General features: G+C 44.7%; 1 protein-coding gene across 1 annotated transcript; it reads left to right on the top strand.

Annotated features, from left to right (window-relative positions):
• On the top strand, nt 1-27429 carry LOC129327773 (zinc finger protein 420-like). Its single transcript, XM_054976529.1, has 5 exons — nt 1-72; nt 3866-5934; nt 8433-8495; nt 19669-19798; nt 25828-27429. The coding sequence occupies exons 1-5, from the start codon at nt 39-41 to the stop codon at nt 27294-27296; spliced, it is 3765 nt and encodes a 1254-aa protein (XP_054832504.1). The 5' UTR covers nt 1-38; the 3' UTR covers nt 27297-27429.

Here is a 27429-nt window from a genome sequence, read left to right as displayed (position 1 = left end):
TGCTGGATCCAGGCCAAAGAAAACTCTACTGGGAAGTCATGCAGGAAAACTACAAGACTGTGGCCTCTCTGGGTAAGAATCGTTTCCTTTGGCCTCCGCTTTCTTCTTTAGCCTTTACATTTTAACACGCGAGTTGTTCTGGATGACTCTGAGCCAAGCTACAAGAGACAAATTACACGAAGAGGAGCACGTGAAGGGAGTCGCAATGTTAGCTGGGAAGCTGAGTTTTAAAAGAAATCAGAAGGCCTTGTCAATTTCCGCTCTCCACAGAGGCAGGGAGATGGCTGCTCAGAAAGTTTATTTCCATTTCTCTTCTTAGAAGGGGAGGTGAAACTGACAGAGCCTTCTGGAGGCAAAGAGGAAATTAACAAGCCCTCTGAGCAGCCATCTCACTGGCTCTGTAGAGAGGGGAAATTGACAAAGCCTTTCGATCTCTTTTAAAACTCAGCTTCTCAGCTAACACTGAGACTCCCTTCATGTGCTCCTCTTTGTATAATTTGTCTCTTGTAGCTTAGCTCTCGGTTCAGGCTTGATTCAGATATAGGCATGAACTTAAGAAGCTTTGAGTGTCTAGTTAGCTTTTCTGTATCAAATCATTTAACTCCTGGCAAGAGGTACACCACTGATAATGTTTTAGGTTTGTTGCTGGGTGTTGGGCACAAGTAATACAATTATGGAGTCTCTGCTCCTGTGTTAAGCCTTTATTACAAAATGATTATTCAAATCAACAAAAAACCATACCATCCATTATAAATACATAGATCGTTAAAGGAGAGCAATTACACGAGTCCAAAAAAGTATCTTACCCAAAGATACGAAGGTCACAGGCAAGGAACACCTCCAAAGAGGAAGCTTGCCGTACTTATAGGGTTTCAGAACTTTTTATTTTAACAAGATTATCCATATTTGAAACATCTCGAAACATATAACAATAGCTAGTTCATTATCGCGACTTTTTGTATCAACAAAGTCTATGTCGAATTAGTGATTACAAGTGTCTCGTACATCTGAGTTTCTTTTGGCCCTCCCCCAATGTAACTATCCTCGAATCTAGTTATCGGGTCAGGCTAGCCCTGTTTCTATGTGCATAGGTGTCTTGAACAGCACTGTCATATCCAGCAATTGTTCCTCTGTAGTTCTAGCCATATCCATGACAGAGTGGCTCTCCCACAGTCCCTTGGCTTGTGTGACTGAGGCTGAAGAGAGGAGTAGGGGCACTGGTGGTTAGAGAAGGGCAGAGGAGGAGCCCTCGCTCGCTGGCAGAGCGCCCGTTTGGCTCGTCAGAAGTCCCTGGCACAATCCATGGAAGTCAGAAAGGGGTTCCAAGAGGAGACGGTTTGGTTGCAGGGCTGGGAAAGGGCAGAGGAGTGGAATCCGCTGCCCCTGATGGAAATTTCCAGGCAAAGTCTTGGTGGGAGAGCAAAAGGACCGTAGCCTGTGAGCCTTGCCTCTCTGAGATGAGGCGGAAGGAAGGTGGGATTTTATGTATTTATTTACTTCCAATTTCTATTCCGCCCTTCCCAACTAGCAGGCTCAGGGAGGATTACACTCTGCAAAACAACACACTAAAAACTTATATTTTACAATTTTAAAACAGCAATATAAAACAGTGCAATATAAATATTTTCAGTTTAGAAACTTTCTATTTTTTTTTTAACAGGGTACAAGAAAGCAGCGCAGGAGTAGTCAGTTGATCAATCAGTTTGCCACCTACTCCACCATATTAGAATTACTTGTGTGGTTGGTTAAAAAGTTTGATGGTAGATGTTTCTAGTAGAGAGGCTGTTCGCCTCTATTTGGCTGGTGGGAGCCCAGCTCAGCCTCAGCCGTACAGCTGGCAGAACGGCTGTGTCTTACAAGCCCTGCGGAAGGATAACAGATCCTGCCAGGCCCTGGTCTCGTTGGACAGAGCGTTCCACCGGGCAGGGCCGGATCTAGGGTTGCTGGTGCCCGGTGCGCACGCACTCCCGGCGCTGCGTGATGATGTCACTTCTGTGATGTCATCATGCAGGGCGGTGGGAGGCTTGCTGCCCATGTGGCAAGCTGGCCGCCCCAGTGCCTGGTGCGCTGCGGAGCTGGTGGCGGCGGTGCAGGCGGCTGAGCGCAGGGCCAGGAGGCCCTCCACGTGGTTTGCCTGTCCTGCTGCCCCATGCTGCCTGCGCGGCAAGCCGCCCGCCCCAGTGCTCGGTGTGCTGGGAAGCTGGCAGCGTGGCATGCGCTGGGACAGCCGGCTTGCTGCACGGATGGCTGAGCGCAGGGCTGGGGGGTCCTGCACGCGCAGCAAGCCAGTCGCTCCCAACCCTGTGTTTAGCCTCCTGCGTGGCAAGCCGCGGCGTGCTCCCTGCGGTTGGCAGCCATGCCCAGCGCCCCCTCTTTGGCAGCGCCGGGGGCAGGCTGCCCCCCCTGCCCCCCTCGATCCAGCCCTGCCACCAGGTTGGAGCCAGGACCAAAAAGGCCCTAGCTCTGGTCGAAGCTAAGCGGGCCTCTCTGGGGCCAGGGACCGCTAATAGCTGTTTAGTGCCTGATCTGAGCGTCCTCTGGGGCATGTTTAGGGAGAGGCAGTCCTGCAGATGCAGGGGAAGCGGAGCCGGCACAATATCCAACCACACAGTCAATAGCCACACTGCCTAAACAATTCTGAAATAAATTCAGAATTTCTTCTTTACCGCATTCCTGTGGTTTAATTCCAAGATGTGATGAAATGTTGCCAGGTTTTTATAAATTGTTGTTGTGCAAGTTTATCCCGTTCCCAGGATTTTTGATACCCTGAAATGTTGCCTATTATAACAAATTATACCAATTGCAAGTCTCTTTCCAGGATGAATCCAAGATCGTTCTGGCAGCTGTTTCCCAAGTAACAGCCAACTGCTTTGGGTTGCCTGAAACCCCTGGAGGGGTAATTAAAAAAATTCATCCAAAATCTTTTAACCACTGAGCAGAAGAACTAAATGTGAATAAAAGAGTCCCTATGAGCCTTACGTTTCTGCCATATACCAGAGATTAAGGTGTCATTATGAATCCTTTCTATTATTAAATACCATATAAACAGCATCTTAAGAATGTCTCCTTATAGTCACATTTACAAAGTTTTTTGTCCCTTTATGCATCTTAAACGATAGCTTTTCTGATACAGCCATTAGATCAGCCCTTTCTAATCTTTGTTAAAATAGCAGTTCTGTTCTGTGTCTGCTGATATAGAGTAAAATAAACTGTTTAGACACAAAAATTACTTATTTTTTATTTACTGTATACTCCCCAATATGGGCTCAAAGTGGTTTACATAATTCTCCTGTTCTGCACTTTGTCCTCATAAGAGCCCTGTGAGGTAGATTAGGTTGAGAATATGTGATTGTTGAGAATATGTGAACTTCCACGGCACAGTAGGGATTCAAAGCTGGGTCTCCCAGATCCTAATCTGAGACTCTGATCACTCCACCACACTGGGTCTCATGGAGTGGCTTGGCCAGGGTAGGTCATGCAAGCTGCATGGTAGCAAGTTGCCTGTGGGTTGCTGCCAGGCCTGGACCTAATAGAGAAGCCAAGGCTGGAAGGTTGGTAATACTGTGTTGTTGCTTAGCAGCAGCCCAAAAGGGCATTCTGTCCCAGAAAACACATTAACCTCAACTGGCCAGTCTTCCTCTGGATCTCAAGATAAACGTTCTCCAACAGAGGCAAGGAATCTCCTTCCTCCTATTCTGGCAACCTCTTTCTTCCACTCCCAAGATTTCCTGGCTGGTGTTTACATATTGCTGAGGTTCTTCCATGATCTTGTCTTTCCTTGTAGAAAATACCATTAACTGCTGACTGTACCTGCTAAGTAGTATTTGTACCTGTTAATTCTTATTGTATTTCTGTCTTTCTCCAGCTGCAGATGTGTGGGAGATGGCAAGTGAGAAGGAACCAGAAAGGGAGACTGTAGAAAAAGATGAAAATCTGGAGATGGAATCGGGGAATCAAGTGGTACAAAAGAGACAGTGCAGAAGGAAAACAGAAGGACAACAGAATCAGAGGAAGGAATTTGTTGCCTATCAGAGCAGGAATAAGCTTGAGATCCCAGCTCGAAGTGAAATACATAAGAAAAAGAGAAGGCATAAGGATCCCGTGAATGACGTTAGGATCAGCTGCAAATTCATTGTTAAAACTGATCAGAATGTTAAAACAGGATGGAAACCATATGAATGCTTAGAGTGTGGAAAGACTTTCTCTTGGAGTGATGTCCTAACTAAACATCAAAGGATTCATACAGGGGAGAAGCCTTATCAATGCCTGGAGTGTGGAAAGAGGTTCTCTTGGATCAGCAACTTAAATGTACATCAAAGGACTCACACAGGGGAGAAGCCATACAAATGCCTGGAGTGTGGGAAAACCTTCTCTTGGAAAGGTAATCTAACTGTACACCAGAAGATTCACACTGGGGAAAAGCCATATAAATGCTTGGAGTGTGGGAAAAGCTTCTCTCAGAATGGTAATCTAAATACACATCAGAAGATTCACACTGGAGAGAAGCCATATAAATGCTTGGAGTGTGGGAAGATGTTCTCTTGGAAAGGTCCCCTAACTGTACATCAAAGGATTCACACAGGGGAGAAGCCATATAAATGCTTGGAGTGTGGAAAGAGTTTTTCTGAGAATGGCAAACTTATTATGCATGAAAGGATTCACACAGGAGAGAAGCCATACAAATGTTTGCAGTGCGGGAGGAGTTTCTCTCGGAATGACAACCTAACTGCACATCAAAAGGACCACAGAACGGAGAAACCATATAAATGCTTGGAGTGTGGAAACAGCTTCTCTCGGAATGACCGTCTAGCTAAACATCAAAAGGTTCATACAGGGGAGAAGCCATATAAATGCTTGGAGTGTGGGAAGAGCTTCTCTAAGAATGCAAAACTTGTCATACATCAAAGGATTCACACAGGGGAGAAGCCATACAAATGCTTGGAGTGTGGAAAGAGCTATTCTGAGAATGGAAAACTTATCATACATCAAAGGATTCACACAGGGGAGAAGCCATACAAATGCTTGGAGTGTGGAAAGAGCTTCTTTCGGAATGACTACCTAACTAAACATCAAAAGGTTCATACAGGGCAGAAGCCATATAAATGCATGGAGTGTGGGAAGAGCTTCTCTAAGAATGGAAAACTTACTGTACATCAAAGGATTCACACAGGAGAGAAACCATACAAATGCTTGGAATGTGGGAAAAGCTTCTCTAAGAATGGAAAACTTATCATACATCAAAGGATGCACACAGGCGAGAAACCATACAAATGCTTGGAATGTGGGAAGAGCTTCTCTGAGAATGGAAAACTTAACATACATCAAAGGATTCACACAGGAGAGAAGCCATACAAATGCTTGGAGTGTGGAAAGAGCTTCTCTGAGAATGGAAAACTTATCATACATCAAAGGATTCACACAGGAGAGAAGCCATACAAATGCTTGGAATGTGGGAAGAGCTTCTCTGAAAATGCAAAACTTATCATACATCAAAGGAGTCACACAGGGGAGAAGCCATACAAATGCCTGGAGTGTCAAAAGAGCTTCTCTGAGAAAGGAAAACTTATCATACATCAAAGGATTCACACAGGGGAGAAGCCATACAAATGCTTAGAGTGTGAAAAGAGCTTCTCTAGGAATGACCGCCTAACTAAACATAAAAAGGTTCACACAGGGGAGAAACCATACAAATGCTTAGAGTGTGGAAACAGCTTCTATGAGAATGGAAAACTTATTATACATCAAAGGATTCACACAGGGGAGAAGCCATACAAATGCTTGGAGTGTGGAAAGAGTTTCTCTCGGAACGACTGCCTAACTAAACATCAAAAGGTTCACAATGGGGAGAAGCCATATAAAAGCTTAGATTGTGGGGAGAAATTGTCTTGGAATGGCGACCTAACTATACAGCAGAATGTACAGAGGGGAGAAGCTGTATAAATGCTTGGAGGGTGGAAAGATCTCTGAAATTAATCACTTAACTGTACATTGAAAGATTCACATGAGCCGGGGGAGGGGGGGAAGCTGTACAGATGCTCTGAGTGTAGAAACAGCTTCTTGATTTATTCAATAATGGGCTCCGGGTGGAATGACCAGCTATCTGTACATCAAAAGGTACACACACAGGGGGAAAGCTATATAAGTGTCTGATGTGTTAGAAGAGCTTCTCTGGGAATGGCACCCTGACTAAACATCAGAAGGTGCAAACATATAAATGCGTGGAGTATGGAAACAGCTTTTGTCAAAACTGAAACTTTACCTTACACCACAAAGATTTATAAAGCCATCCAACCACATTTAGCCTGTGTGAAACCAATTAACATGGCTTATAAATTCATGAAGTGTTTTATGATAGTTGCCCTTGATGAAGCTCATCTCTTTGCCAATACCCTCGCCTTCTGGCCCATTCCATATCTGTGACTGTCACTGTGGCCTCAGACTGAGACGTGGCCTCCGTAATGTCCTCATGATGCTACCAACAGGAGGTTGCTATCCTATTGCCTCATCCCATTATAGATGAGTGTGTGTGTGTGTGTGTGTGTGTGTGTATGGAGAAAGTGGCTGCTGCTAGGTTTCCCACTGACGTTTCTTCCTTTTGGGGCCAGATGTCTCCCTCCTCCCCTGGGACTAACTTCTCTCAGTAGGTCCCTTGTTTGCTGGCTCCTCCCTGTTCTCCTCCTGAGCAGTTTGTTGCATGCTGCTCTGGTTTGGTGGCTGTTTCTCAAGGCAGGGGCAGGTGAAGGCAGACGCTTCCCCACTATTCGTCTAGGATTACAGGCTCTCTTTACCCTTCTGTTTCATCTGCTGCTGTCCTTGGGGCTGGGGCGGCTGCTGGTGAGTCTCCGCTTGCCCTCTTTGTGTCCACATTCTCGGTGCTCCGTCGCCGCAGCTGCCATCTCAGCCTTCTCCCAGCTGCAACTCACCGACTCATTTTCTACAGTGCTGCTGGAGTGTGGAGTCCAGAGTGTGGAGTGTCGCGTGGTCCCCATGAGGCCGTGCAGCCTGATCTTGACGTCATATCCTCCTTCCTTTTCCTTAACCTCACACCAATCTATGTGGTACCCCCTGGTGAGCAAAACATACACATTTTTCTCTGTAGTCTAGAGCTACTCATGTTAATAGATTCATCAAGGTGATGAGCATGATTAATGCCTCATATTACTTCGTACAAATTACAGAGTGCTTTAATTTTCCAAAGGCAACAACCTTGACTCTAAATTTGTCTGAAAAGATGCTATATTGTGGATTAAATTTATTCAAGGGTTGGCTCCCATGACAAATGAAGTGGGGGGAGGGCTGCAGGGAACATTCAAAAAGCACATCTCCCTAGTAACCGCTGGTTCATCCCCCCTGTTGTTGGATTGGTCCCACCCCCTGAGGCCCTTTGATCGGTAGAAGGCATTTATTACAGCTGCATTAACTTGTTTCTCTAGCAGCAGTGCTGGATCCAGTATAACCCTTTGGTTCCTAACTGAGCCTGCAAGGGTCAACTGAACCCCATTGAAAGGGGGGAGTACAATGCCCTTCAAAATGTCTGCCTTCCCAACCAGCATCACTTCCATCTTGTCTGGGTTCAGTTTCAATTTGTTTGATACCTGATTTGCTAGGTATATAGTATTTCCCTGGGCAGGGGGCTTCAAAACTTTATATAGCATTCAGCCAATTGGTGAAAAACCTGGTTTGCCTTTCCTTCATGTATTTAGCCTAAGTTTGAGAAATGTTAGGAGACCTGATTTTTATTGCATGTGCTGTTTCTGTAATTGTAGGATTAATTAGCATCTGTGTTTACTTATCAAGTTCTTGCCTGATGAAGACTTGTGTTGCTTAAAAAATAAAATCTTTAACTTAATGTGGTTCTGTTTGTTCTGCTGGCAAAAGATCAGATGCCGAGACCCTAATTCTTTATTGGGCTATAAGAGACCAGTCTGTCTCAGAGTGTCCGTCTTCCATAGATTTCATAGGGATTTTGCAGCCGCTGAAACAGAACTTAGCAGTAAAGGCCCTAAATTGGGTCTGAATTAGAAAATTCTTAACAACAGTGTGACAATTTCTCCACCTTCCCACGGAGAAGTTCCCAGTTGTAGCTCCCCTCTCACGGGCACCCCTACCCGCTTCCCCAGGCAGGGGTCCTCATGCCTCAAATGGGCAGGGAATGTAGTTATGCCACCTTTTTCCTTCTGCCCAGCTGCCTCTCCCTGTGATTCCTCCTTGGCCCCCAACTGGAACCTGCTCTTAAAGGATTCCCCTTGCCCCACCTCCTTGGGCTTCCTCACAATTCTCACCCAGCCTCCCTGAGTGGACTCTGCAGCCTCCCTGTCCCACCCACTCCGTCTCAGCCCAGGGCAGGGCACTTGCTCTGTTCACCCTGCTCTATTCACTGGCTTGCCCCTGTTGCTTCTGAAACTTCTTCGGCTTGTGCTGGCTCTGCCCAGGCTGCCAACAACCTCCTGTGGGCCTGGCTGGGGTGGAGCTGCCTGGACTGCTGCAAGAGAAAGGTGAGTTGGCTGCGTGGCTAAGGGTCTGCTGCTGCAGGGCTTGTGGGGTGGGGTGGGGGGGCAGAAAGGAAGGCAGCACTGTGAGTGGCCTTGACATCTCACATTCACACTACTAAGGGCAAGGAGACCCATCCTCTGAGCCCTACGACAGGAAAAAGCACTCCAGCCATCTGCTGTCCACCTCCCCAGTGGCCGACCCCCTTACCCGAGCATACAGGAGGTAAGCATCAAACGAGGGATAGGGCACAATAAAGTGTAATAATATAATCCCTATGAAAATATTTTGTATTTTTTATCAAAAGTGCAAAGGTGCAAGTGCTACTAATGAATATACAATAAATAAATTCATATGTATAATTATAATTTATTATTAATTAAAATTTATTTATTTATTTTGATTTATAACCTGCCCTCCCCACAAATGGGCTCAGGGCGGCTAACAACATTTATTTATTTAATTGTTTATTTATTATGCATGTTAAGTATAATTTATATATAATATAAATAATGTATGATATATATTATATAATAATATAATATATATATTATATAATATATATAATATATTAATATAATATTATATGTTATATAATATATATGTTATATATCAATTATATAGATATAATTTATACATGTGTATAATTATAATTTATGTATTTATAAAAAGGTAAAGGTAGTCCTCTGTGGAAGCACCGAGTCATTACTGACCCCTGGGGAAGGCAATGGCCAACCACCCCGTAAAAAGTCATGATGCGACATCCCCCCATGGGTCAGTAATGACTTGGTGCTTGCACATGGGACTATCTTTACCCATATGTATTTATAATTTATGTATTTATATGTATTTATGTATTTATACATATGGATTTATTCATTGTATATTAGTAGCACTTGCAGTTTTGATATAAAATACAAACTATTTTCATAGGAATTATATTATTGCACTTTATTGTATCCTATCCCTCGTTTGGCGGTTACCTCCTTTATACTTAGCTGACTTCGAGGGTAGCGTCTTCCTTTGTGTACCACCTCCTTACCTGAGCTGCCTTCATGGTGGCTCGTCTCCCTTCAGCACAGAGATCAGATGGCAGAGAAGGAGTCCTGTGTGTCTTTTCATTTTTGCCTGGGACAGTGACAAAGCAAGATGGTGAGGAGCTTTTTTTTTTTTTTTTGCCGCATGCCCCCTCTCAGCCTTTCCTTTAACAGCCCTCACACACACACACCTTCCTTCAGCTGCCTCTTTATAAACTTGAATGCCATCCAACCTCCAAAGTTGTAGAGTTTGGGTCCCGTACAGTGGGGTCAAGAAATTCCCTGTGATGCAGGAGGGAGACTCCCAGAGGGAAGGAGCAGGGTGGGAACTGGGGGAGGGGTTTTGCATTCCCCCTCCTCCCTTTGTGTTTAATCTTGCAACGCAGCCCGCCATAACTCCCTCGCTCCCTGTTCGAAGCCCCTTTGAGCTCAATAGCTCTCTTCCCAGCAATGCAAAGGGGGGTGGGGGTGACGCCTTCAGTGGGGAGGGGGAACGCAAAGAGGAAATTGCTTTCCTGGTCTCTTCTTATACCAGATGCTCGCCTAGGACTGTGAACTCTCTCACTTTAACTCTTGGAAAGCCAGGTTGTAGTCCATTAGCACCTGTCTGGTGCCAGGGCTGGACTCAGGGAACCCCTCAGGGACACCCACCCCAGAAACAAGGCTTGCAGCCCCCCAGCCCATCCCTACCACCCTTAACACTCACCCAGCCAGGAGAGGACAGAAGAAGGAGGCACTAACAAGGGCCAAGAGCACTAAATAAGCCCCAGGTGCAAGAAGCTCAGACAAAGTCTCAACAGCAGAAGGCAGGCTGGATGGCGTCTCCTGGGTCTTAACAACTGCCGTCTGCACCGTCAGGGCTCCAGTGCAGCCTCTTTCCTCAGAAGAACAACAGCCCAGCCAGAGGGAGAAGGGGCAGAGGGCAGAAACAGCCAGCACAAGCAGCAAGCCAAACCACACTACTACCCAGAAGCTGGCAGAAGAGATGCAGCCACACAGCAAACCCACAGGCAGGCTAAAAAGGGCGGGGAGTAGCCTAAGGCAGTGGCTCCCTTGTTGGGGGCGAGGCTAGGAGTTGGACGCTGGAATTGGTGAAAGGATAAAAGGGAAGTCCACCCACAAGTGGGGGTGGAGAGTAAGGAGTTAGAGGAAGAGTATGGAGAGGCAGGGATGGCAATTAAAGGGGCGGTGGCTGGCCCCAACCCCAAGAGGCCCCGTCAACCAAAAGGGGTGTGTCACAGCACCTTAAAGATCAACAGGGCATAAGCGTTCAAGCTCCTTAATCAGATACAAGTAGGAATAGAGACCCGAGTCTTTGTTTCTCCCAGTTAGAAGGTGGGAGGGGTGCTGCAAAGTATGATAGGCTACGGAAGTAAAATGTGAAATTTAATTAGCTTGAGTTCCTTGCATCTCAGGACAGCTTATGTCAGCATGATCGCCACAATCTCTTACAGTCTTTCCCATCCTCAGCATCCCTGTTGAATATGGGGTCTTCATGTATCCATTCAATGAGAAAGGGGTCTCCTTCCTGCAACCCCCTGCCCCCAGTTATGGGCAGTTCTGGGGTTCTTTGATGATACTCTGTTCAAAGGTCCCTCTTCCTCCACCCCACCATTGGCAATCTGCATCCTCCTCCTCTCCCCTGATCCTCCCCCACCATCACCAGCCATCTGCCTTCTCCTGGCTCTTGCAGCACTGGAGACCTCTTGGGAGCTTTCTGCCATGGTTGTGAATGTGTCCCCCTTCTTGACCCCCATTTTCTGCTGCTGCCACCACCACAGCCACCACAACAGTGCTGGCTTCTATATTCAACCCAGGCCCCAGCCTTGGTGTAGCTGCAACCACTTTCCACTAGAGGCGTCCTTCCCCCTGGATCAGGGTTTCAGGGATCCAAATAAATAAACAAACAAACAAATCTGGGGTTCCTGACATCCAGGAAAGATTTTCTGATCCAGTTAAGACACAGCAGAGAATCCCAGATTTAGTTGGCCAATATTTGCTATGGCAAAAACTATCTGGGGGCTATCTGTGGAGCTGGGGGGGGGAACACTCCTATGGGCCCCTCAAGAAGGTCTCCCTGGCCACTCTCCATTGTTTCCTATGGGGAAAACATTTCCAAGCAGGCTCTCAGGCAGAAACACATAGTGGCAAGGCTGCCAGTGGCCAAAGGCACACTCCCAAATACAAGAGAAAGCCTGGCAAAACCAAACTGAAGCAAAGGAACAGATGGAATCCCACCAGAACCTAAGCAAATCAAGGGGACCAGAGAATTTCACCTAAACCAAATTGAAGCCCAGGACACTGTATCCTAGGACTTATTATATTATTTGTCTTCTATATAAGCCAATCTGTATTTGGCAGGCATACCACTTCTGGAAATAAAGATTGGTGCTGCCATTTTGAGACACGTATCAGAAATGGAATCAAAACATCCTGGTCCTTGCATCACCAGAAACCCTCTAACCTCCCCATTGCTTTTTTTGCTTTGGAAGCTATGGTTGTCTCTACCAGGCATAAGTCATCTGAAACTAAAGCTAGGAGTCTCAAAAGTTGCCTGAACTTCAGGATGAAGATGGGAGTTTCTGTGTTCAATGTGAAGGGACCTGGACCACCTTGAATATTGCTGTAGCACAGTGGTTAAGTGGTTTGACTGCAAATCAACAGTCTACTGGTTTGAATCCCACTACTGCCATGAGCTCAGTAGGTGGCCTTGGGTAAGCCCCTCCTCTCAGCCCCAGCTCCCCAGCTGTATTGTAGGGATAATAATAACACTAACTTGTTCACTGCTCTGGGTGAGGCACTAATCTATCTAGAAGAATGGTATATAAGCTCAGTTGTTGTTGTTGTTGTTGTTGTTGTTGTTGTTGTTGTTGTTGTTGTTGTTAAGTACCAAGTTCATAAAAGACAATGCTAAAAAATGGCCAAGGGAAAAGTAATTGCAGTGTGGAGGAATCGATTTGGGGGCGGGGGACGGGGAGGTGTTTGGATTCCAACCAAAAATGTGGGAAGTCTATGATCATGAAAGTAGGAGAGTTCTTCTTGTGGGGAGATACAGGAAGTTCAAGCTGGAGGAGGACAAAATTCACCTCAGCATTGACCCAAATTACCAGAGTGGTGTTCTCTAAAAAATAGAGTGGAGAGAAAGAGTTCTTGGTTATAGTGAAAGCTATCAGGTTCTAGTTGAATTCTAACTAGGAACCCTTCTACTCCATGTCCCTGGAAAAGAAGACAGAACTTGTCACATTTTCATTGGAAATCTGGGAAATCTGTGATTCCACCCTGTAAATTGATCTTTCCCCCACAACTTCTACCATTGCGTATGTTTCCAGCTTGATCCTTATTATGATTTTTTTCATCTTGGGACAAATTTTTTTTGAGTAGACTGAATATAGGAAAATATTTTCCCTTCACAAATGTGGTGGGCACACATTCTTGGAAGGACAAAATACTAGCCCTAATTAGATGGCCTTAACTGGGCAGGAAGATGGGATATAAATACATATTATAAATAAACACTTACCTGTTGTTTCAAGTTTCCTTTGAAGGATTTTGGGTTCCAACCTCATTTCTCACAGCCTGAAAGGAAAATGCTCTTCCTCCAGAGCTCAGAGGAATTTAGAAGGTATGAAGATGTAAGGGGGAGGAAGCAAGATAATAAAGAAGCCAATTTATGGGATTTTTCAGGATTTTTTTCTTTTAGATCTCTATTTTGTCTACTCACAGAAACAATCCATGAAAAGGGTGTTCTGTTTTGATAGCGCTTCTTCTGGTGTGGCCAAATTCTGGAAGAGTAACCATGTCAAGGTGGTGGATATGTCACTTCAAGTCCTTGTACCTTCTGAAGGGCGTCCAGGAAGAATTGCCGGGAAATTCCAAGGAATCAGGCAACTGGCAATGTGCCTGTTGCAGTGATATTAGACTTAGGGCTTTTCCTCATGTTTGACTCACTCCAAATTTTCATAGCAGTGGATCCACAAGGACTGGAATTGGTTTGAGTACAGTTGTTCTGCACGTCTGCCCATACCCTTTGCATTTCTGCAATTGTTGGGTCACTTTATTTTGTTCTGCATGTGTCTTAAATAATCAGGATTTTCAAGCCTGTGTGCTATTGTCATTGGTGGCATCGCAGGGTGCACACTTCTTTTATTTTTTGTTCATGGTTATATCATTGTATCAATGTAATGGCTTAGTTTCTTTTTTAAAAAAAGATTCAACCAAGCTGAGGGGAGAACAATCTCTTGTTTCTCCCTTCTTGCCACTAGCTCACTCCTCCCCCTAAAATTTAGAACTATTTAAATTTAAAGTATTTATTAGCTTCCATCTATCTTTGAAACATAGGGCTGGAAGGTACCCCAAGGGCCATCTAGTCCAGCCACCTGCACAATACAGGAAATTCACAGCTATCTCCCCCCTCCTCCTGCCTTCCCCAGTGATCCCTGCCCTATGCCCAGAGCAAGGCAAAAAACCTCTAGGATACTCGGCCAATCTGGTCTGGAAGAAAATTCCTTCCTGACCATAAAGTGGCAATTGGTATTACCATAAGCATGTAAGAAAGGGCCACAAAAGGCTAGCACCAGCTCATCTTTTCATGCTCTCCCTCTACCAATGCATACATTCATATTGAATTATAGAATCATCACTGCTGACAGGTGGCCATCTAACCTCTTCTTAAATATTTCCAAAGGAAGGAGAGCCCACCACCTCCTGTGGAAGTCTATTCCACTGAGGAACCACTCTAACTGTCACGAAGTTCTTCCTAATGTTTAGCTGAAAATTCTCAGTGCTCAGGTTGTCTTGACTTGGCTGACATGAAGTGTCCCCTCAGCACACACAATTTGTCTCTTCTCTTCATCTCTTAAGATGAAGCAAGTGGTCCAAGGCATCCTTTTTCTAGGAGTGTAAGTGTGGAGGGAAAACAGCTTTCCTCATACGTGATCCATGCAGAGAGGCACACTGGGAGAACTGGAGGCATCATTTCAGACTGGGGGGAGAGGGGGGAAAGGAGAAAATCACTTTTTTGAATGCTCCCTTTTGTAAAAGAATTTCCAACAGGTAGAAAACAAGCTTTGTAGGGAGCAGCCCAGAACTTTTCTCCCCACAATTTTTTTTGTCTTGGGGGAGGTTTTATTTAAATAGGAGAATTCAAAAATTGGATCTCTTTCCACTTGGTGGGATAGAGCCTACTCTGTTGCCCCATTCTGCTGCCTGTTTACATCAGGTTTGAGATGCTCTAACTGGGAGGGAAACAAGCTTCTCACAAAGAGGTGAAAGAGACACCACAGGTTGGATCAGCATGTGTCTGAGATCCTGTTGTTCACGGACCCCGCTATCCCACATGAATATGGACACTAATTGCTGATCTACACATGCAAATAAATCCTGTGTGGAAGATTTATACTTTAAAAAACTGATGATATAAAAAAACTGATGACACAAAGCCTCTCCTCTCCTAGAATCTTCCCCACAAGACTTTTCAGTATGATTTTTCTTTCACCTCTCTCTCTGACCAAGAGGACTGTGACTCACAAAAGCTCATATTGAAATAAATGTTGTTATTCTTTAAAGTGCCACTCTAGGCTTTCGTTTTATTTTGCTAATATGAACTAGTAACATGGCAGCCCCTTTGCTATCTCAAAAATGTCAAATCAAAAAGAGTCTAGTACCTTTAAGACTAACCAATTTTATTGTAGCATAAGCTTTCGAGAATCACATTTTCTTTGTCAGATGCATGGAGGGCTGACGAAGAGAACGTGATTCTCGAAAGCTTATGCTACAATAAAATTGGTTAGTCTTAAAGGTGCTACTGGACTCTTTTTGATTTTGCTACTACAGACTAACACGGCTAACTCCTCTAGATCAAAAATGTCAGACAATCCTAAAAGGTGAGAAGAGATGATAACATGCGCAGATGTTTCTTTTTTTAAAAAAATTGTTAAAACAGACAACCTCCCCCCCAAATTAACAATCAGCTTTTACGCTGCCTCTGGCTTCCCCCCACCCCCCCACCAACAGTTTAATAGATGAAGAGACAAATTGTGTGTGCTGAGGGGACTGCATATACCCAGAAGCATGCTGCACTGACAGCTTGGCAACTGGGTGTGTTCGAGGGATCAGAGGCACAGTCCCAAACTCTCCAGGTTCAGCAGAAATATGAATTTTGAAAGGAGACAGTAGTGACTTCATTGATGATGGAATAGGCGACTCAGCATGCCTTGGCCATTGGGGGGCGCTGCATGTCTCTCTGAGTGTATGTGCAACTCTATTGATAGTAAGCTGCTTATCTCTGAGCAGAACCACAAGTGACAAAAGGCACAGGTTGGACACTTGTCAGCTTCCCTCAAGTTTTTATGGGAAATGTAGGCAGCTTGGCGGAATGTTGGACAAGTGACAGTTGAAAAGTCCATTGGACAGCAGTCGGAGAGCCAAGCTTCAAGACTAGGATGCCTACATTTCCCATCAAAACTTGAGGGAAGCTGACAAGTGTCCAATCTGTGCCTTTTGTCACTTGTGGTTCTGCTCTCAGTCTAAAGTGGGAAAGCCTCCTGACTCCTCCTCTGTCTCTGTGTCTCTTGGGAGATTCTTTTTCTTGCCTCATGGTCTTCCAAGGGGAAAGATGTATTTCTCAGAGCTCCTGCCATGAAGGCCTCATCCACAGACCCACTTGCAGCCTCGATGCCAGACCGCTGGCCATGAGATCCATAGGGAAAGTGATTCTTTAGGACTTTCTTTCTTCCCCAAGATATTACCAAGAAATGGAATCTATTTCAATAAACTCTTAAGTTCTATCTACTCTACAGTTTGATTGCCTGAGAATTAATTACTGCCCATTGGGGGAAAACGCTTCTAAGTAACTCTGCTACCAAACAAAATATAACTATTTCTAATAGAAAGGAGCAGATTTTGGGACATCACTTAGAAGGGACATTGTGATACGACATCATCTGTAGCCTGGAAGTGACGTTATGGGACATGACTTCACAGTGACATTACATCCTTGTTAAGCACCACCCCCAAAACGTCCAGGGGTTTCTTGAGTTGGACTTGGCAACATGACTTTTGTTCTATTTTTTAGTAACAAACTTAAGGCCTATTCAGACCAGACTGTAATCCTTTGGTCAGAGGGACTGAGGTGGAGAAATGCTGTGTAATATTAAGTATAAAGAACTAAAAGGATGGAAAGAATTGTTGTTAGTAATACTAATGAGCCCTGACGTGGATAGCTCAGCCTATCCTAATCTCATCACATCTAACCAGGGTTGGCCCTGGTTAGCAATTGGATGGGAGACCACCTTTGGAAGTCTTTTGCCATGAAAAAGGGTTGGTATATGCATCTTGAGCGCACTTTACACACACACAATAGTAATAAATATAATAGTAAAAAACGCATGCAACCTGCATGGAACACATTTAGGAATATTTAAAGAACAAGCAAACTGGAAATCTCTCATATGCTCTCTCCAACCACCCCCTTCCTTCACTTTTGAATTCATTCATTATTTCAAGCGTATATTTTCTCTTTTCTCATTTTCGCTCAAGATCTCTTTAGGAAGTCTTAAACTCCCTTTTCCTGCACACAGGCAACAGCCAAATTCGGCTTCCAGGCAGAAAAGAGGAGAGCCCCTGTCCTATCCATTTAGACCAAGTGTTAAGAGAGGAGAGGGCTGGGGTCAGGGGGCTTCAGTCCAGGGTCTGAGCTTTCCTGTCCTCCAGCGGGCCCTCATCGGAAGCAACCCCGCACAGCGACAGAATAGCCAGACCCCTCCCAAACGCTTTGGCTCTGCTGCCTCGTTTAGGCTCTCGTTGTCGCAGGAAACTACACTTCCCAGAAGGTCCTGCGAGGACCAGAGAGGCTTCAATTCCTAGAGAGAGGAGGGGATTTGGGAAGATGGAGTTCCATGGGGATTCTCCTGTCTCTCGTTTTCCCCGGCCGGAGGAAGGCTTTGGCTGTTGGGCATCTGCAGGAGAGGTGAGTTTGGGGTTTCACGGACAGACCTTGGGTAAGAAGAGGGGGGAGAGAAAATGTGCATGAACAGGATGAGAGAGAGAGGTGAAGAGCCGGAGAGGCAGGAAAACGCCGGCTGGAGGGAGGGATCCCCTGGGCGCAGAGGAAGCGGCTCCCTTCCCGGGCTGGATCTTTACATGGGCGGGTGCTTTCACTCCCTTGGCTGTGCTGCATGCAACCAGCCTCGCTGGGTTTTATTCTTCGCTGTTACGCAGACCGCTGGTCTGCTCCAGCGCCGTTTAGTGTCTCTTCTTCGTGGCTCCCCAAGCTCCCCCCCCATGTGTGTCTGAGAGCCAAGCTACAAGTAAGGAATGACACTTGCCTGGCAAGTGAACAGACTCACGTGTATTCCTCCCTGTTCACTTGCCATTCACTTGAGGAATACATGTGAGTCTGTTCACTTGCCAGGCAAGTGTCACTCCTCACTTGTAGCTTGGCTCTGTGTCTGTTTTAGGGGCTCCCTGCCCCTCCCACGAGATAACCCCCTAAAGAGGCGTTTGGCCATTTTTGCCCCTATAAGGGCATTTTCAATTCATGTTGTTGCTTCCTCTAGAGTAAGATTCCGGCGAGCATCATCCTCAAGAGGAGCTTTTAATTTGCAACCCTTTCAGTGCTACCTCGACTTTCCTTGCTTCTCGGGAGGAAACCACTTTCATTTCAAAGTAGTTAGGAATGTTTTGAAGCTAATCTAGGTCAGGATCAAGATGGGTAGCCCTGTTTAGTCTGTCTGTAGCAGTAGAAAAGAGCAACATTTCAGTAGCACCTATAAGATGAAGACTAGCATCTGTAAGAAGTGAGCTGTGACTCAGGAAAGCTCAAACCGTGCCACAAATTTTGTTAGATTTATAGGTGCTACTGGACTCTTGTTCTTCTCTACTGGGTGAGGATGTTTCGATTGACTTCATTTTTGGCTTTGTTTTTGCATTTTTTAATTTGCAAATGGTCTGAAATTTTGTTTTGTAGAGGAAGGGATCTACTACCTCTTTCCAATCAGTGCTGCCTCCATGGCTTCTAGGGAGTTAACCCATCCACTTCCGTTACAAAGTAGCAAAGGAATGTTCTGAAGTTCAATTCCCTTCATTTTTGGCTTTTGCTTTGCAATTCCTGTAATCATCTCGATGCCCATTTTGAGGTCCTCACTATCATTTTTAATTTTATTAGTATAGATATTGCAACCCCTCCTCCCTAAAAACCCTTGTCAAAAGTCTTGTTTTGTAAAGGAAGGGATATATTCTGCTATCTCTGTCTGTGCTGCCATCACTTTCCTGGCTTCTACAGACTAAAGCTATTCTATTACAAAGTAGCACAGGAATATTCTGAAGTTAATCTTGGGCAGGGTGTTTCAGTTGTCTTCATTTTTGACTTTGCAACCCCAAAATCATCCTGAAGTCCATTTCGAGGTCCTTGCTTTCAGTTATTTGTATAGGTAACACAACCCCTCCAAATAAAACCTTAGTAATTGTTCTGCAATCTTGTTTCTTTCCTTAGTCCATTACGTTTGAAATCCAAAATACGTTGGGATGATGCAGTAACTTTCTTGTAGTTCCGACTGCAGTTATTCCACAATACACATATACCTGCAAAGGCCTCTCAGGGAGCAGGTTTGCCCTGGGTGTAATGCCGAGCCCCAAGCATTACAGCCTCGGGTGAATAGGCCGTGAGTTCCTTAGAAAAAATTAAACAAGAAAAAAAACCATGGCCTGAATTAGGCCAGTTTATGTTTATAGAGCTGGGTGCAAGCTTTAGAGTAACACAGAATGCCTCTGCTGACAAAATTATTTAAAACAGGAACCTTCTGTTGAAATACAATTTCTGTGCATTTCTGGGTTGAACTGTACAAGATAGCATAGTAGATGCCCGCACCATTAATTAAAGTTTTTTACATTAGTGTGTTTGAGTTTTAAGTAAATTTGAGCACTAGAAGCCCAGTTCTGTGCAATTTTGTGAGTTTGTACTTCTTGGAGACTTTGAGACTATTATACCTGTCAGAGGCTGAAAAAACTTAATGCAATTTTCTTGCTGTCAGTTAGATATAGTGCACTCTTTATTCAAATGACCAGCCAATGGGATTCTTCTTTCTTTGTTGAATGCTCAGGGAAAGGAATGGATGATCAACTGGGCAATATGTTCCTCTTTCAGAGATCCCCGGTGTCCTTTGAGGAGGTGGCGGTTTCCTTCACACAGGAGGAATGGGCACTGCTGGATCCAGGCCAGAGAAAACTCTACTGGGAAGTTATGCAGGAAAACTACGAGACTGTGGCCTCTCTGGGTAAGGATCTTTTCCTGCCAGCTGATCCCTGTGATTTCTTCTTTGGCCTTTCCGTTTTGAGACAGAGTAGTTTTTGCCTAATCCTTGGCTTGTGTGTCTGAGGCTGACGGGGGAGAAGAGAAAGGGTACTGGTGGTTAGAGAAGGGCAGAGGAGGGGCCCTCAGTCAGTGGCAAAGCTCCTGTTTGGCTTGTCAAAAGTCCCTGGTTCAATCCATAGCAGTCAGAAAGGGGTTCAGAGAGGATTCTCTTTGGTTGCAGGGCTAGGGAAGGGCCCTGCCTGAGGCCTTCCAGAGTCCACCACCCCTTGGAGTGGAATCTTCTGGGCCTAACTGAAATTTGCAGGCAAAGTCTTGGGGGGGGGGGGAGAGTTACCGGTGAGCTTTCTTTTGCCTCTCAAAGTTGAGTGGGGAAGGAAGGTGCTTGGAAGAGGAGCCAGGCAGGACATACTGCTGCTAGGTTCCAGGTGATGAACTGGGATTTCTGAGGCAGAACTACTTCCTGTTTTAATGCTCTGCTCACTCAGGGGCCCTCACTCAGTGGCAGAGCCCCTGTTTGGCTTGTCAAAAGTCCCTGGTTCAATCCATGGTCATTGGAAAGGGGTTTAGAGAAGAGGCTGTTGGTTGCAGGGCCCTCCAGAGGCACTAGCCCTTGTAGCGAAATCTTTTGGGCCTGATGGAAGTTGAGATAAAGTGAGATGAGAACAATCAGTGTCAAGGACATTTCCATGAACCATGCCAAAGAGTTATTAAATACAAGTTTACAAAGACATAGCATTATCACGGATCCAATACAGAGTTGAAATGCTGAAACAGAACATAATCAATTCTAGGACTGACTTTAGACAATATGAAGCACAGGAAGTCAGGAGAACATATTTACAGCAACATAGTAAGGCAACATAGTGGTGAAGTCTATGGTCCCTACCTCATTAGCAAATCATCTGAGACCCCCTTCCTACAATGCAGCCCTCTTATTCTGCTGAGTTATGTTTGCCGCAACAGGACCTGTTCCTCCCGTGGCAAACAGCATAGGGAATCACTTCATTTATGCTCCGTGTTCCTCCCAAATGGAGACTCAAAGGAGCTTGCATTGTTCTCTTCTGCACTTTATGCTTACAGCAACTTTATGAGACAGAGGAGTTAGCGGTGTTAGCGTGTAGTTGTAAAATATTAAAAAGTCCAGTAGCACCTTTAAGACCAACTAACTTTATTGAGGCATAAGCTTTTGAGAACCACAGCTCTCTTCTGCATCTTAACGAAGAGAGCTGTGGTTCTTGAAAGCTTATGCCTCAATAAAGTTAGTTAGTCTTAAAGGTGCTACTGGACTTTTTACTATTTTATAACTAGTCTTAAAGGTGATACTGGACGTTTTTCTATGAGACAGGTAGATCTGGCCAACAGAATGTGACTGGACCAAGGTCTTCCCAGTCAAATAATCTGACCCCTATACCACACTGAATATGATAGCTCAGTGAAGCTGCTGAGTCCCCTGTGTTTTGTAAAAGAGGGAATATTTTCCAATGTTCCTGTCTGTGCTGCCTCCTGGCTTCTTGCAAGTCAATCTTTGCTTCCATTGCAAACATTATATTCCGGAGATAATCTGAGCCAGGGTGTTGCGATTCCCAAAAGGCAATGCTAATCCCACAATCATCCAGAACCTGGTGGCCATCTTTCCTGTGCCTAGTCTTGTTTTCTGATGAGACAGACAGGCAGGGGTCATTTCGTAGAAAAAAGAGCTGGAGGAACTCATTAGCATAACACATTAGCATATGCCATGCCCCTTGATATCACCAGAAATGTGTCATTAGCATGACTGATTTGCATATGCCACACCCCCTGGTGTCACCTATCCTGGCTGCTTTGGACCCAATCCTGGCCGTTCAGGGCCGAAAGTGGGCCCCAAATAGCAAAAAAGGGGCTGAAAATGGCAGAAAAGAGGCCCCAAATGGTCAGGATTGGGCTGCTGCTGAACAGGAGAGTGATCCAACACCCCTCAGAGGCCCAATCTGGGCCGTTTCGGCCCCAATCCAGGACGAAACGGGCCCAAAATGGCCGAGAGTCAGGTGGACGGGTGCACCTGACATGTGACCTCTTTGGGGAACTGCTGGAACTGCGTTCCTGCCCATTCCCCCTCGAAATGAGCCCTGCAGACAGGCACATCCTTTTATTCATTTAGGCTACACCCTACCTGCCCACTCTTCTCACTGACTGTAGCTGCGCTTGCAGTACTGTTGTTTAAGTTTTCTCCCCTTGCTTGCTTCACTGCCTAATCACCAATGTGGTGTTTGGCCATTTCTTTCTCCTGTAGTGCTATATATTTTCAATACAATTCCTTCCCCTACATCTTATTTATTTTATATACTTGTTAACCTCCTTTCAACCATGCAGGAACAAGGCAACATATAATACAAATAAAAACAATCACAGAATAATAATAAAGTTTACAAACAAGATAGTATAGGTTGGCTGGTAACATAAAAGCAAAGTTAATTAAAAGTATTTGTAAATAAAAACACCTACAGCTGCCTCCTGAAGACGGATAAGGGGCAAGGTGTACTTCCCTGAGGAGGCGGTTCCATAATCATGGGCCTGCCACTGAAAACGCCCTCTTGTGTACCTACCAGGTAAGCATCCTTAGCTGATGGGACAGTCAGGGGGTCCTCTCCCTGTATTATTCTTTTGCTGCTTCCTCTAGAGTATGATCTTGTATACATTATGTTCATGAAGGCCTCTTAATTGGCATGTTTATCTGGGCCCAGGTTGTCTCCAGGAACCCCCACCCCCTTCCTCTTTCCAGTTGTATATTGGGAGCTCCCCCCTTCCTGCACTCCTTGCTAACTTGCAATTTCAATATTATTTTACTAAAGAAGTAGCTGCTGCCTGCTGGTGATATTTATGATAGTTTGAATACTGAATTAGTTCTACCTAACGTTGCTCCAAGTGGGGCCAGATTTTTCCTGGAATTACAACTGAGAAGTTTGTTCTCCTGGAGAAAACTGCTCCTATGGAGGGTGGACTCTGTGGCATTATACCCCGCTGACTCTGTGGCATTATACCCCTTCTCAAACTCCACCCTCCCTAGAATCCGTACCCAAATCTCCAGGAACTTTTCAGCCCACAGTTGGCACCCCTAGCTCTTCCTCCTGGCAAAAGAGTTGCAGCAATACTGGCTAAAGCAACAGCTTCAGAAATTTTCCTTTCCCGCCAAACTGTAGGCAAAATTAATATCAAATGTCATACCCTGCCTTTTCCCCCCTCTGGGGACCCAAAGTGGCTTATGCCATTCTCTCCTTCATTTTATCCTCACAACAACCTTGCAAGATAGGCTAGGTTGAGAATGTATGACTGGTCCAGGCTCAGCCAGCAATTTTCAGTGGCAAAGTGGGGATTCAAACCTGGACCTAGATCCTAGGGAGACACATTATCTACTAAACTCCAGTGGCTCCAATAGATCAGGGATGTTAAATCCCTTTGTTTTATAAAGGAGGGGATGTTCTCACCCACCCTCTTTGTGGTTCCTTCCTTCCCAGTGGGGAAACAAAGCAGCTTACATTGTTCTCCTCCCCTCCTGCCCTGACAACAGTCCTGTGAGGTAGGTCTGGCTGAGACTGTGTGACTGGTCAAAGGTCAGCTAACCTTTATGATGTTTCAAGGTGTTGCAGGAGGGGCATCTCTTTTTCTCCTCCCTCACCACTTCTTCTTTCCCTTCCTTGAAAGTCTCAGTAACCTGTACCTTTTTCCTTTCTACCCACCTGCCAGCCTCTCTTATCTACCACCTCCCTGTCTTCATCTGTCCCTCCTCCCCACCCCTGCCACAAAGTCAAGTCATATTATATAAACAAGATTCTGAACACCTGGGTAACAAAAAAACCAGCATGCATACTGGAAGGAGGATACACTTCTATGTGTGAACAAGATCTTGGAATACAGGTGGGTGGGAAATATGAGCAGTCAGTGTGATGCAGCGGCAAAGAAGGCAGACACAATCTTGGGGTGTATCAACAAAGGGGTGTACCTATCACAGGATGTCATTGTCCCCACTATATAAGACATTGGTCAGGCCCCACCTGGAATGTTGTGTGTAGTTCTGGAGGCCTCACTTGAAAACATGTGGATGAATTGAAACAGGTGCAGAGGACAGCAACCAAGATGATCAGGGGCCTGGAGGTGAAGTCCTATGAAGAAAGACTGAGGGCCTGTGAATATTGGAAAAGTTAAGGGGAGACATGATTCCTCTCTTTAAGTATTTAAAAGCTGTCACTTAGGGGAGGGAAAAGAGGAATGGACTGCCTGAGGTGGTCAGGAAAGCCCCGACTCTCCTGGCTTTCTGCAAACTATGGAAAACTGAATTATTCAGGAGGGCTTTCTACCCAGATTACAGGACGATGTCAAAAGAAATAGCTCAGAGAGATGCCTCAGTAGGGACGAGGACTCAATGCTTCGCTATTAGGTACTGTCTGCTGATGTATGTACCTACTAGTGTGTTTCCACGCTGCCATGGAAATTAGTTGTTTCAGATGGATTTCAACTCATTGCTCATTTAAAAAATTTTCTGCCACCATTCCTTATTGTATCTGTTTCCCAGAATGTCTTAACTGTTCTTCACTATTATACTTTACTCAATGAATGTCCTACCTATCAATTATATTATATTGTCACTTGCACTGTTGTAATCTGCCTTGCATCTCAGGGAGAAAGGCGGACTAGAGATGAATGAGTGAATGAATGAATGAATGAATGAATGAATGAATGAATGAATGAATGAATGAATGAATGAATGAATGAATGGTTTAAACTACAGGAGGGAAGGTACCGGCTGGATATTAGGAAAAACTTCTTCATCTTATGAGTAATCCAACATTGCATAGGGATGTGGTGGGTTCCCCCTCATAGGCAGTCTTCAAGGTGTGGCTGGACGAATACTTGTCGGGGATGCCTTAGGCTGTTCCTACACTGGGCAGGGGGGTGGACTAGATGGTCTCCAAGCCCCTTCAGACTCTGTGATTCAATGATTCTAAAATAAATTCAGTTTCTTCTTTAACACATTCTTGTGGTTTAACTTTATTCCAATATGTGATAAAAAGTCGCAAGGTTTATATAAATTGTTGCCGCGCAAATGTATTCCCTTCCCAAGATTTCTGATATGTTGAAATGTTGTCCATTAACATATTATACAAGACTATATGTAGCCGTTCTTCCAGTTGCAGTTCTTTCTCCTGCTTCTAAGATGAAGCCAACATTCTCATGGCAGCTGCAACCAAACTAACAGTCAACTGCTTTGGGTTGCCTGAAACCCTTTGAGAAGTAATGTTTAACAGTGGCAACTTAGCATCCAAGCATGCTTGGTCCTGCAGTATTTTCCCAATAGATTAAAAAAGTTTTATCCCAGATCTTTTAACCACTGGGCAGAAGCACCAAATATGAATAAAAGAGCCCCTACAAGCCTTACATTTCCAACATATACCAGGCAATTAAGGGGTCATTTTACAATCCTTTCTGCTGTTAAATACCATCTATATCCCAAATTTCCAAGATGGTTTTGTTCCCTTTAATTATAAGCCACAGATTTTCTGATAGAGTCATTAGAACATCCTTTTCTCATCTTTGTAAATATAACGCTTCTGTTCTGCATCTGCTGGTATGGAATAAATTGTGTGGACACCAAATGTATTTATTATTTATTTACTTTATACTCCACCTTTCTCCCCAATATGGGCTCAAAGGAGTTTACATAATTCTCCTTTCCTACGTTTTATCCTTGTAAGAGCACTGTGGGGTAGGTCAGGTTGAGTGTGTGTGACTGTCCTGAGTTCCTCCAGTGAGCTTCCATGGCACAGTGGGGGTTCAAACCTGGGTCTCCCAGATCCTAATCAGAAACTCTGACTGCTGCACCACATTGGCTTTCGCGGGGTGGCTGCTGATCGAGGGTAGCAAGTGTCTCTCCTTGGAGAAATTACCATTCACTACTGAGTGTATCTGCTAAGTGGTATTTGTACCTATTCATCCTTATTTTATTTCTTTTTTTTCCAGCTACAGATATGTGGGAGATGGCAAGTGAGAAGGCACCAAAAAGAGTGATTGTAGAAGAACCAGAGGTTGATTCAGAATCGAGGGATCAAGTGGTAGAGAAGAGACAGTGCAGAAGGAAAAAAGGAGCAAAACAAAACCAGAGGAAGGAATTGGTTGCCTATCAGAGCAGGAATAAGCTTGAGGTCTCAGCCCACAATAAAATATGGAAGAGAAAGAGAAGGCAGAAAGGTCCTGTGAATGAGAATGGGTTTTACAGCAAATTCCATGTTGAAGCATATCTGAATGTTACAACAAGCCAGAAAGCATGTAAGTGCTTGGAATGTGGAAAGACTTTCTCTAGGAATGCTGTTCTAACTAAACACCAAAGGATTCATACAGGGGAGAAGCCTTATAAATGCCTAGAGTGTGGGAAGAGCTTCTCTTGGAATGGTGACCTAACTGTTCATCAAAGGATTCACACAGGGGAGAAGCCATATGAATGCCTGGACTGTGGGAAGAGCTTCTCTCAGAATGGCACACTAACTAGGCATAAATATGTTCACGCAGGGGGGAAGCCATATAAATGCCTGGAATGTGGAAAGAGCTTCTCTCAGAAAGACACTCTAACTATACATAAAAAGGTGCACATAGAGGAGAAGACATGTAAATGCTTGGAGTGTGGAAAGAGCTTCTCTAGGAAAGATAATCTAATTATACATCAAAGAATTCATACAGGGGAGAAGCCATACAAATGCTTGGAGTGTGGGAAGAGCTTCTCTGTGAACGGTAACCTAAGTATACATCAAAGAATTCACACAGGAGAGAAGCCATACAAATGCTGGGAATGTGGAAAGAGTTTCTCTCAGAATAGTACCCTAAATGTGCATCAAAAGATTCACACTGGGGAAAAGCCATATAAATGCTTGGAGTGTGGAAAAAGCTTCTCTCAGAATTACCACCTAATTACACATGAAAAGGTTCACAAAGGGGAGAAGCCATACAAATGCTTGGAGTGTGGAAAAAGCTTCTCTCAGAATGGCAGCCTAATTGTTCATCAAAGGATTCATACAGGGGAGAAGCCATACAAATGCTTGGAGTGTGGGAAAAGCTTCTCACGAAATGGCAGCCTAAATGTTCATCAAAGGATTCACACAGGGGAGAAGCCATATGAATGCCTGAAGTGTGGGAAGAGGTTCTCTCAGAATGGCACACTAGCTCAGCATAACAATAGTCATACAGGAGAGAAGCCATATAAATGCTTTGAGTGTGGGAGGAGCTTCTCTCAAAATAGCAACCTAACTGCACACCAAAAGGTTCACACAGGGGAGAAGCCGTATAAATGCTTTGAGTGTGGGAAGAGTTTCTCTCAAAATAGCAACCTAACTACACATCAAAAGGTTCACACAGAGAAGCCATATAAATGCTCTGAGCGTGGAAACAGCTTCTCTCAGAATTACAACCTAACAAAATACCAATCAATCAATCAATAGTTTATTGTTATGATCCGAGATCAGAAGTCAAAATCAAAGTCATCGAGACATATATGTTAACTTCAGGTCATAGATATAAAAGTATACTGTACATAAAATATGATTCTTCATTAAAATTGCTAGGATAAAACCA

Source organism: Eublepharis macularius, chromosome 4 (assembly GCF_028583425.1).
Source record: "Eublepharis macularius isolate TG4126 chromosome 4, MPM_Emac_v1.0, whole genome shotgun sequence".
Lineage (NCBI taxonomy): Eukaryota > Metazoa > Chordata > Lepidosauria > Squamata > Eublepharidae > Eublepharis > Eublepharis macularius.
Note: the sequence above shows the minus strand (reverse complement) of the source record. Positions and strands in the feature narration are given on the sequence as shown.

Bases quoted from the DNA above. Each gene is read 5' to 3' on its own strand.
- LOC129327773 (XM_054976529.1), top strand. From the start codon at position 39: ATGCAGGAAAACTACAAGACTGTGGCCTCTCTGG. The intron at 73-3,865 runs GTAAGAATCGTT...GTCTTTCTCCAG, and splicing joins CAAGACTGTGGCCTCTCTGG to CTGCAGATGTGTGGGAGATG. The intron at 5,935-8,432 runs GTATAAATGCTT...GGCTCTGCCCAG, and splicing joins ATGTACAGAGGGGAGAAGCT to GCTGCCAACAACCTCCTGTG.